Source organism: Phyllostomus hastatus, unplaced genomic scaffold (assembly GCF_019186645.2).
Source record: "Phyllostomus hastatus isolate PE091 unplaced genomic scaffold, TTU_PhHast_1.1 phas_contig_133, whole genome shotgun sequence".
NCBI classification, from domain to species: Eukaryota; Metazoa; Chordata; class Mammalia; order Chiroptera; family Phyllostomidae; genus Phyllostomus; species Phyllostomus hastatus.
In genome coordinates this window covers 1,400,446-1,412,653 of record NW_025333577.1, presented here as the reverse complement: position 1 = coordinate 1,412,653, position 12,208 = coordinate 1,400,446, and the positions used below count along the sequence as shown (strand labels likewise).

Below are 12,208 nucleotides of genomic sequence, written 5' to 3'. Positions count from 1 at the left end.
ATGGCTGACTTAGGGTCCATCCTGCCCAAGAACCCCTTAAGAACCAGCAATGCCCAAACCATCGCCCACGCACCGGCGCCGGGTCTAAGCACGCAGCCGCCATGACGCGACCCTGTGGACGTAGCGGGGTCCGGGGAGGCGGCGACCTAGGTAGTTCCCACCGCCTCAGGCAACCGTCAAGAGCGGGTGACGGCGGCTGACGGACGCACTCGGAATCCAGTTTCCCCGTGTATGACGCACAGGAGGCTCACGGCGTCGCTTCAGGGCTGCAGGGACCGAGGTGGGGGTCCCGGCGGGCGCTCACGGGTCGCGCCTTCCCGCTGCCGGCCCAGGAAACCATCGCTCCAGATCCCACAGCCAGGAAAGAGCGACTAGGCCCAGGAAGATGACGTTTATCAGAGGAACAGGAGGTCCCTCCCCAGTCGGCGCGGTCCACAGGAAACGGCCTTTTCTTGGGCCGTGATTGGCCCAGTGCCCGCGCAGACACGCGCCGAGCAGCCTCCTGGGTTATGTAGTTTTGTCTTACCACCGTGTGTCGCTAACTAAGTACATCTTCTCCTTCGAAGCCTGCATCGCCGTGTCAGACCTGCCTCTTCACTGTGGGCACTCTGGGGGAACAAGGGGAAGAGCAATCGAGACTCAGGAGGCAAAGACCTTCTCCCGGAGCCCTGGCGGGTGCAAAGCCCCGGAATCAACCCTGGGCTCCCGATTCTCTTGGAACGTAACAGTCAAACGAACGCCAGAAGTCCCGCCCCGACACTTCACCAAACTCTCAGACCTTGACCTCTTGGTCCAGAACCTTTGTCGGGTTTTCCTACGAGAAAGGCAAAATAGGGCAGGGGAAACAGAACTGGGTAGTTGAATACTTTCGCCGACTTTTGGGGAATAGGGTCTTCCCTATCTGTCTGGTACCAGGCCCTGGAAGGACCAGGACCGAAGAATATTGTCTCTTTAAGTGTTATGAGTCCGAAGCAGGAAGTGGTTCCAGTTAGGGACTTTGGATTGTTTAAATTCCATGTGAAGGATGGCATTGTAGCCCCTAAGTAGTTTGTTGTCTCTAAGAATTGGCTACCCTGCGAAGAGCAGTGTCCCCTGCCCCACCCCCCGCAAGCAAGGCCCTGAATGCAGAGAATCACGAACAGAAGAAAATAGTTCATACTGTACAACTAAAATGAACGGTATTGCATGCCAACTGTAATTGAAGATAAGAAATTATTACTTTTTTTTAGTTTTTATATGTACAGAGAGAAGGGAAGGAGAAACAGTGGGTGGTTGCCTTCCGCTCGCCTCTACTGGGAACCTGGCCCGCAACCCAGGCAGATGCCCAGATGGGGAATCAACTTGGGACCCTTTGGTTCTCAGGCCTGCACTCAATCCACTGAGCTACACCAGCCAGGGCAAGAAATTATTTAAAATGAGAAATGTGAAACAAGTAGCCATCAAAGGGCTTTGAGCCACGTGGTAGTGTCATCTGATTTGTTTTAAAAAGAGCACTCTGGGTGCTGCATGTAATTAAAGCCCATGGAAGTGATAGGGGACTCAAGACTTAAGAGAATTTTAGCTTAAGGTAAAAAGTTGTAAGTCTAGCAAGTAATGCCTATGTTAAAGCTTTTGTTTCAGAAACTACAGATAAGGCCCTTCCTAGCTCCTGGGAAGACAGGAGACCTCCTGGGGCACTGGCTAGAGATTACTGCCTGGGGACATGTTGAAGGCATCCGGGCCTTTTGTGTAACCACCCCACCCCTTGGGAACAGCTAACTGCCAAGAACCGGAATGCTGCAGCTTGGCTCACCTAATCCTCCCTGAATTTCAAAGCCCTCACTGCACCTTGCTTGTCCTCCCCCACTCCCCTTAAAAAAAAAAAATCTGGCCAGGAAAGAGAAGGCAAGATGGTTTGTTAGGGTATGAACCTGCCATCTTCTCGGATCGCAGGCCATCTGAATAAAGCGCCCGTGGAAGATTCAATCGCTGTCACTGCTTATTGGATTTGGTAGTGACAAGCAGCCTGAACGCCGGTGTCTTTTCCGGTTACAAAATGATTGTTTTGCTGTAACAGAGTCTAGGCTAAGGGCCAGGGAGTTAGACTGTGCACTAAAGTATTAACTGAACAGGCCTCAGTTGCTCAAATGTTACACATTCCAAGGAAAAACTGACCTTGACCAGCCCCAGAAAGACCACCTGAGTCCCCTAGTTGCTTGATACATGACCCAGGATTGATTAGGGCAAGGATAGTGGCTCCACATGTGAGATCATGAAAGGAGGTAGGTGAGGACTGTGGGCTCTGGATTGTTGGTTTGCATGTAAAAGACATGTTCATGGGGAAGTCTTTGCTACCTCTAGCAATCATCTAGCCTGTGAGGAGCAGTCTCCAGTATGAATAAGGCGCCAGGTGCTAAAACAAGAACAAGGCCAGGATGTATAGCCAGGTAGTCTGAATGGAGGGCCAAGGCTCTTGTCACTGGCCATTTACAATTTAGCTGAGACCATTCAATTACAAGATTTGGAACACACCCCTAAGCAAACATTACATAATTTTAACTCTCAAAACACAAGGATGACATCAGTGAGCACTCTGGAGGCATGCCAGCTTCCCACAATGGAGACAGAGAAGGCCACCTGTAGGTGAGAGGGTGACTACAAAGGGGAGCTGCACCCAGAGGCCAGGTTCCCATAGGTCTTCAGCACCACGTCTCTCTCTGTAGAGGACCCTCCTAGTGAAACTCACACCAATGTCCATGAATGTGACTAAGCCTGCAACAACACACTCTTTAATCTCAATTTATGCACATTTAATGATACAGGAATTGTTATGACCCCATAGTCTTTAATTTTTTTTTCTTTCTTGCAAAGGCAACAAGTTTCAACAGCAGGAACAAAGAGTAAATCTGAAATCATTAACGTCTTTGCAATGGAAACATATATAGCATTAACCTGGCCATTACATATTTGTAGAAATAATGGCAAAGGGGATATTTGCTAGTTGAATCACTTGCAGACATGAAAAACAAGGTCCTTCATCACCATTCTCTGTACTTTGTCTTCACTATAAATTAAATCCTAACTGCTTGGTAAGAATTTCCACTGTGACTTAACTGATTGTTTTAGCTATAATGGTTTACACGTATATAAGCCTTTGCCTCAAAGCTATGACTTATTTTTTGTTGTAGCAAGCTGCATTTAATACTTGTTAGGCATCTGAATTTATTCAACATTTTAGTACCATTCTAGTCTCAATGAAGAGTTAACATAGCAGGCCCCAGTCTGCTATCCTTTGAGGTTCAGTTTGCCCTGGGTGGAGTTTTGAGCCTTAGGTTTCCCACCATTCCCAGAAAGGGTGAATGGCTCAGTGTGCCTATTGTTTGGGTAAACAATGTGGTATATGCCAGGGACCTGCTATCTTGTGCAGGTCTAGAATCTTGGCTATGTGCCAAAGATTGCCCAATAAAATCCTGGGGCACTCAGTTTCTAATAAGCTTCCCTAGTAGACATTTCACACATACTGTCATAATTCATCGATGAAGCTTAAATTAAGTACTCAGAACTCCTAAAGCTTGTCCCTGATTTCCTCTGGACTTCAGTCCTTGAGACTTTTTCCATGACTGTTTGCTTTTTCTTCTTTTGCTGTAGTAAATCATAGCTGTTGAGTAAGATAATATGTTGAGTCCTTGAAGTCTTTGTAGTAAATCATCAAACCTGGAGTAGTCTTGAGGCCCTCTAACACAATTATTCATTATGACCTGTAATGTCTTATAGGTCTGGCCATAAAAGCCAGTTTAGTTTCTCTTAGAGGTAATCATATCATATAGTGTGCTGACTATACACACAGCTTTGTATAATGAGCATTCTGTGAGGAATCCAAGCATTACAATAAAAACATAGTGTTGTGTGTGGCCATTCACTAAAACACACATATTGAGTATCTACTAAGGAAAATAAAAGGGTAAATGAACAAAATGGGACAGTGGCTGGATGCAGGGTGATGGGAAAAAATGGCTGCGAGGTGTCTGTCTGGCTTGGACAAGACATAAGATAATAGGATTTGATTCACTGAGATGGTTTTCAGGTACCTCAAACACAGTATCTAAAACCAAACATGTGCCTTGGCCCTTCCCTGCCTTCTCCCAACCTCAAACACAGATATCTGTATTTTCTAGAGATACAAGAACAGATTAAGCAGCTATTAAAGAGTGAGTTTGGTTTACCTCGCTCAACATGAAGGAATGGCCAAGATGTATTGTCAAATGAGAAAAAGAAGTTACAGCTATATGAGCATTAGTTTGTCTGTTTCAGTAGAAATGATTGGTGACCAGGAAAACAAAGACTCACCCTGTGAGAAGGAATACAAGAAAGTGGTAAGGGCATGGATTCTGTGGCTAACTGGCCTCCATTCCCTAATCTCATGCTTCCTCATTGATTGTACAACTTTGGGCAAATTCCTCAGCTTTTGTTCCTTAAGTTTTCTCATCTATAAAATGGAGACATTACCTCCCACACAGAGTTGTTGAAACTGTTAAAAGGTGATGTGTGTAAAACATTCAGATCAGTGGTTGATACAAAGTAATACCACGTTTGCTTGTTCTTATGATTATGATGATGCACCTAACACCATGGCCACATCACACACACACACACACACACACACACACACACACACACAAACTCAGTGTATGTGAATATGGAGAAGGCGTGGAAGGATGACCAGTAGGTAACAGACATGAGAATCATTCAACTGGAGATATGGATTTGGGGGAAGTGTGGATCATTGTGAGTAAAATACCTTGAGGGAATTAACTCACCTGTGGAACACACCATTGAGAAAGCAATGACCACGGATGAAGCCTAAGAAGCACATTGGTTCAATGGATGGAAGACACAGATCCTCTGAAAGAGAAGGGAAGGAACTCATAGAAATCAGGTAAGGACCTTTAAGTCAGAGAGGGGGGCAGCAGTAAAAAGGTCCAATATCAGAGGTAGGGAGTGGGAGAGGGAAAGGGGCAGAAGAGAACTTTGTGAGACCTAATTAAGTCAGGTGACAGTGGTAAAGGCCATTCTTTGGTTGTCAATGGAGGGAAAGGAAGAGAAACAGATACACCAGCAACACAGAATGTGTCTGTGAGAGGAAAGAGAAGGGTAGAGCTCAATGGGCACGTGGGGCAGAAAGTGCCTGGAGGTGAAACTAGAAACTTGAACACAGGTATTGATTATGAGGAGAGAAGGGAATTAAGAGGGAAAAGTTAGAGACCAAGCAGTGGGGGCATAAAACAAAGACAGAGATCCTAGACAAGCTGGGGAACGGGAGTATGTGTTCGACCCCAAAGAGGAAGGCTAATCCTGGAAAAGGGCTGACCCCTTCTCCTGTGTGGCAGTACCAGGGTTCAGAGAGCTAAGGAATTTCACATAGAAACCTTCCCTGGAGAACACAACTCTGGACAATCTGCAGATCATCCCCAGTTATATTTGTTCTTAGAAATATTTCTAGATACTGACATAAGAGACTGCAGGCCTTCCATTCCTCCAGAGAACCATGCCTTTGGACTACTATGGTTTTGTCTGTTTTCTCTGAGACCTCCTTTGGCATTAAAGTAGGCAAAGTAATTGAAGCTGTATGAAAGAACCCAAGAGAAATCAAACAATGGAAAAATTCAAAAGCCAAACTGCAAACTCACTGGGTGATCTCAACAGATTAGATATGAGAGGGAAATCAGTGAGCTCACACAAAGACAAACTGAAATCAATTAGTCTGTGCAACAAAAAATAGATTGGAGGGAAAATACAGATGGGAGCCAGATGGAGCTGAAAAACAAAAACAAGAGATTTACCTCATGTTACTGAAGTCCCTGAAAGGGAGGAGAAAGTGTGGGGCTGAAAAAACTATTTGAAGAATTAATAATTAATACATTCCCAAATTTGGCAAAGGGCCTAAATCAACAGATTAAAAAAGCTAACCAAAGAGGATTAACCCCTTCTAAATTTCCTGCCAGGTTATACTCTACTCAAACTTCTGAACTTTGTATAAAAAGAAGACAACACTCCGAAAGCAGCCTTATAGGATGCATCACTAATAGGAAACAACAGATCAAATGGCAGCAGATTTCTCATATGAAACCCAGGAAGGCTAATTCCGAAATCTTATATCCCACAATGATATCGTTTAAGAATGAAGGGGACATAAAAAAAGAAAGAATGAAGGGGCATAGAGACATTTTTAAATGAGAAACAAAACTTTTTTACCAGAAAGACCTACCCTAGAAGAGTATAGGAGTCAGTGAAAAAGAAAGGAAATGTTAAGGGGAGAAACCTTGGGACTTTAAGAAGAAAAAACAAACAATGGAATGCATAAAAGTAAAGGTGAACAGACTATACTTCTCATGAGTTTTATAAAAATTGTTCAAAAGGTGAAGCAAAAGAAACCAAATCACCAAATGCAGTGCTTGGTGTATGAACAGAAAATAATTACATTAATGTATGGAGAATGTAAAGGGACCCAATGAAAGTAAGGTTTCTAAGTGCTAAAATGTTGATGGAGGTTGTGATAAGTTATGTATGTATAATACAACACCTAGAGTAATCACTAAAATACAAAGAAACATACACAAAAACATCATAGATATAACAAATGGAATACTAAAAACTAAAGTAACCCACAGGAAGCCAAAACAGAAATAGGAGAACAATAAATAGGGAACAAAAACAAAAATCATGAAATGGCAGACTTAAGCCCTAACATATCATAAATAATTTTAAGTGGTCTAAATAAAAAAATTTAAAACCAGAAATTGGTAAAATGGATAAACAGAAAGCACGACCCAAGTATATATGCTATTCACAGAAACTTATTTCAAATGTAATGATATAGATAAGGTTGAAAATGAAATTATGGAAAAATATAAACCATGCAAATAATAATGAAAAAAATGCAATAGTGACTATATTAACATCAGATAAAGTATAATTCAAAGCAAAGAAAATTTACAGGGCAAAAAGTGACATTAAAGAATGATGAAAGGGTCAATAGACCAAGATGGCATAGTGATCCTAAATATGTATGCACCAAACAACAGAGCTTTGAAATATGTGAAGCAAAAATTGATAGAACATAAAGGAGGAAAAGACAATTCCACAATTATATACCGCAGGACTTCAATAGCCATCTTTCAGCTATTGATAGAAATACAACACAGAAAATCAACAAGGGTACAGAAAATCTGAATAACAACATCAACCAACAGCACTGTGCTCACATCTATAGAAACCCCATTCAACAACAGTAGAACATATTTTTTTTCAAGCAGCCTTATACAAGATTCATCAAGACAGACTATATCATGGATAATAAAACAAACCACAACAAATTTAAACAGCTGGATGAAACATACAACAAACTAGAAACAAATAATAAAAAGAGGGCATGAAATATGCCAGACTGGTTTAGAGAGGCAGTCATGAATGAAGAAACATTTAGAACTGAATGAAATGTAATTAAAACATATCAAAACTTGTGAGATGAAGCTAAAACAGTGCCTTGCTTGAGGAAGAATTATACAATTTAATGCTTGTGTTAGAAAAGAAAATCTCAAGTCAATAATCTAAGCACCCCCCTCTAGAAACTACAGAGGAAAAGACAACCAAATCAAGTAGAAAAAAAAAGAATATAATAAAGATCAGAAAATCAGTGTAATTAGGAACAGAAAGACAATGGAACAAAAACTGATATAAAGTGCTAGTTCTTCAAAATGATCAAAGCATTGATAAATACTAACAAGACTGACAAAGATAAAAAGAGTTAAAACATTTCCAATATCAGGAATAAAACAGGGTACATAAACAAATTCTGCTGCCATCAAAAGAATAATAAAGGAATACTTAAAGCAAATGAGAAAATTTAGGTGAAATGGTATAATTTCTAGGAAAAAACAATGAAAATTCATCCAATATGAAATAGATACTCTCAATAGTTCTATCCATATTAAATAAAATAAATACATAATTAAAAACATCCAAAAGGATACCTCCAGGACTAAATGGTTCACTGGAGAATGCTACCAAACATTAAAAAAACAAAACCAATTCTACATATTGTCTTCTAAACAATAGAAGAAACAACTCTCAACACATGTTGGGAGAGGCCAGTATCAAACAGACATCAAAATCTGACATTGACAGTACAAAACCAGCAAACAAACAAAATGAAAGAATGAAATTAAGATAAAAAAACCCTAAATATTATCTTTCATGAAAATAAAGGAAAAATTCCTCAATAAAAATACTAGAATATTGAATACTGCAATATATAAAATAATTATACTCTATAACCAGGTGGAGCTTATTCCAAGCATACATACAATATTAAAAACATATCAATAGGCTACAGAAAAATAAAAAAGGCCGTATTGACTGACAGAGAAAAAGCATTTGACAAATCTCAACACCAATTCAAACTAACAAAAAAACTCAGCAAATTAGGAATATGGGAAACCTTCTAAACTTGGTAAGAAAACTTTATGAAGAAAACCTTAAGACTAACAACGTATTAATGATGAAAAACTGAATGTTTTCCCCTAATACCAGGAACCAGGTAAGGATATCTGTCTCACAACTCCTATTCAACATTATATTGGAAATCCTAACTAGTGCAATAAGACAAGGAAAAAAAAGATATACAGATCAAAAGAAATAAAACTATTTGCAAATTATACTTCTACAATAAAATCTCAAGCATTCTATCAAAATAAATGGTTATAGTTCAGCAAATCTGCAGGATGCCAAAAATAACATCCAAAACCCATTATATTTGTATACTACCAAAAATTTACAAAAATTGTACAAGAATGGTTATTGAAACTTATAAAAAGTAATGAAATGATACTTAAATGTAGAGACATACCATCTTATATAAATGGAAGACCCAACAAAATAAAGATGCCTATTCTCAACAAATTGATCTGCCAATTTAACTCAATTTCTATCAAAATTTGATAAAGATTTTTTTGGTTAAAAAAAAAGTCAAGCATATCTAAAATTCAAAGTAACTTGGAGTGATAAATAAGTTTTAAATAAAAAAATATGCACAGAATAATCACTTTACCCAATTAAAAATTTACATATAACTACAGCAATCAAGTAAACCAACAGTACAGGACCAAGAATATGCTGAAGTATTAGGTCTTTAAAACCACATGGTGGAGCCCTGGCTGGTGTAGCTCAGTGGATTGAGTGAGCGTGGGCTGCGAATCAAACTGTCGCACGTTCGATTCCCAGCCAGGGCACATGCCAGGGTTGCAGGCCACGGCCCCAAGCAACCACACATTGATGTTTTTCTCTCTCTCTCTTTCTCCCTCCCCTCCCTCTCTAAAAATAAATAAATAAAATCTTTAAAAAAAAGAAAAAAAGAAAACAACTAATGAATTAAAAAAAAAACACATGGTGAAAAGACTTGTTTTTTAAAAATCAAAGCCTTAAACAATGTGAACTGGTGCAATAAAATGTGACCCTTCATATGTGTACTCTTACCTCACATAGAAGGGTATTTGATGATTCATGCCTCCATATTTCTCACAAAAAAATTAAGCTCCTTAAGAGTAGAGACAATGTTTTAGAACAAAGATGTTCAATGAATGTTTCCAGACCTGCCTTCATTGTCAACCTCTCTGGACACTAGACATCAATGAATATATGTATAAGACACATAAAGAACCTAGGTCCTTTACCTTGGAAACAAAATTCTCCTCCTAACAACCAAACTAAGAAACCTATGACAAAGTGTCATAGGTATGGCAAGGAGTCTGAAAGAAACTGGTTGTAGTTCATTTCCTCTTCTAAGTCTCTCCCTTCTTTTTAGAGAAAAAAAATTCCTGAGATAACACTGCAGTGTAAACTAAGAAGATACAGCTGAAGGTTTTCTAAGTGCCTAATAATGACTGGGTCTCTCTCCTGGATGAATTCTCAGATGCAGAATAAGGCTCTAGGTAGGGTCATTTTTCAGTATAACTCATTAGATGACAACTGGTATTTTGTAATAAGTTTTCTCACAGGGAAGAATATTGTGGGCCTTTTCTTTGGTATGAATGATTAGATTCTGAGTAAGATGTTTCTTCTGGCAAAACATTTTCCACAGTGTTTACATTCAAAAAGTCTTTCCCCAACAGGAGTTCTTGGAGATTGACTGAGGATTGTGCACTTGTAAAGGGTCTTCCCACTTCTGTTTCACTGACAGGGTTTCTCCCAGTATGAACCCTTTGATGCTGACTGAGGGATGAGCTACGACTAAATGCCTTTCCACACTCACTGCATTCATAGGGCTTCTCTCCAGTGTGGATGATGGAGTGTCGAATGAGGTTAGTGCTCCAGCAGAAGGTTTTCCCACACTCCATGCACTCATAGGGCTTCTCTCCACTGTGAATCCGCTGGTGCCGTGTGAGGCCTGACCTGCGGTTAAAGGCCTTCCCACACTCACTGCACTCATAGGGCTTCTCTCCAGTGTGGATGCTGAAATGTCGAATGAGGTCTGCCCGATTGCTAAAGGCTTTCCCACATTCTTTACACTCAAAAGGTTTCTCTCCAGTGTGGGCCCTCTTATGCAAGATAAAAGTGGAGCAGTGGGTGAAGGCCTTTCCACACTCACCACAAACATACGGCTTCTCTCCAGTGTGGATGCGCTGGTGCCTCTTGAGGTATGACCTGTGGTTGAAGGCCTTTCCACATTCCAGGCACTCAAAGGGCTTCTCCCCAGTATGGATGACATAGTGGTGAATGAGGGCTGCACTCTCACAGAAGGCCTTCCCACACTCACTGCACTCATAGGGCTTCTCCCCTGTGTGAGTCTGCTGGTGCCACATGAGGTATGACCTGTGTTTGAAGACCTTGCCACACTCGAAGCACTCATAGGGATTCTCACCACTGTGGATGATGTAGTGTCGAATGAAACCTGGCCTATCTCGGAAGGCTTTTCCACATTCTTTGCAAACAAAGGGTTTTTCTCCAGTATGGCTCCTGTTATGCAAGACAAAAGTGGAGCGATGGGTGAAGGCCTTTCCACATTCAGTGCATTTATAGGGCTTCTCACCACTGTGAATCCGCTGGTGTTGGGTAAGGTGTGACTTGCGGTTGAAGGCCTTGCCACACTCCATGCACTTATATGGCTTCTCCCCTGTGTGGACCATGTGGTGTTGAAGGAGGTAAGTGCTCTTACTAAATGTTTTCCCACACTCTGTGCATTCATAGGGCTTCACTCCAGAGTGAATTCTCTCATGTCGAGCAAGGAGGCGTTTCTTGTTAAACACTTTCCCACATTCATTGCATTTAAAGATATTTTCCTCTTCCTGAACCATGGGATGTTTATCAAATTCATGTGAGTCACGGTCAAGTAGAGCACCTCCTGGAGAAACTGCCTGCTGCACAATTCTTGAACATACATCATCAGCTGTCCCTAAGCCACCATGTTCAGAGCTTTGTTTCCTAGGAAGCCTCTCCTTCTGTGGATCTGTATCTGATTGCAACTGTCCTTCTTCCAATTCCAATGGCCCATTCTGATCCTTGTCATGGTCCACCTGGAAGTCTTCTGGTGATTCAGCTCCTTGTCCTAGTTCCCGAAGTGAGGCTCTCTCAGACACGGCAGTTTCAAAAGTAGTAGATTCTGTGATCTTGGGTTTTCCTTTCTCACCTTAAAGAAATCCAATACATAGGGCCTGTTAGTAATGCCAAATTGAAAAAAAAATGCATTTCAGTGATTTAAAAAAGGGCAAAAGTAGTGCTTGTGTCTCTGTTACATTTTGTTACCTCTGAATACCAAGATTAAAATATCTTCCTTTCCTTTTTAAAGATTTTATTTATTTATTTTTAGACAGGGGAAGAGAGGGAGAGAAACATCAATGTTTGGTTATCTCTTGCACAGCCCTGACTGGGGACCTGGTCCTCCACCCAGTTATGTGCCCTGATTGGGAATCAAACCAGCAACTGTTTGGTTTGCAGGCCGGCACTCTATCCACTACGCCACACCAGCCAAGGCAAATTTTCTTTCTTTGCTAGTCCTTGGACCACTGACACCTTGAATGGGAGACCTAGGGAAGTAGCTAGATTAATAGAAGAAGTGCTGGAGAAGAGACACAGTCAATTTCAGATTGGGTATTTATGCAGATAGGTAACTCATCTGGGCCCCTACATAGTTTATGCTGAAGAGATCACTATGTTCAAGGCCTATCCACACTTGAAA

The 12,208-nt window shown here is 41.0% G+C and overlaps 1 protein-coding gene across 2 annotated transcripts in view; it reads right to left on the bottom strand.

Moving 5' to 3' along the window:
* LOC123826487 (zinc finger protein 805-like) overlaps positions 1–12,208 on the bottom strand; it is a 40,243-nt gene that overhangs the window by 17,982 nt on the left and 10,053 nt on the right. Inside the window, exon 4 of one of the 2 annotated variants that reach the window (XM_045850480.1) lies at positions 10,212–11,659. In XM_045850480.1, the coding sequence (XP_045706436.1) occupies positions 10,212–11,659 (1,448 nt within the window). Of the gene's footprint in view, positions 1–73; positions 374–10,211; positions 11,660–12,208 lie in introns of those variants that run through there. The other variant, XM_045850479.1, reaches the window with a different exon arrangement.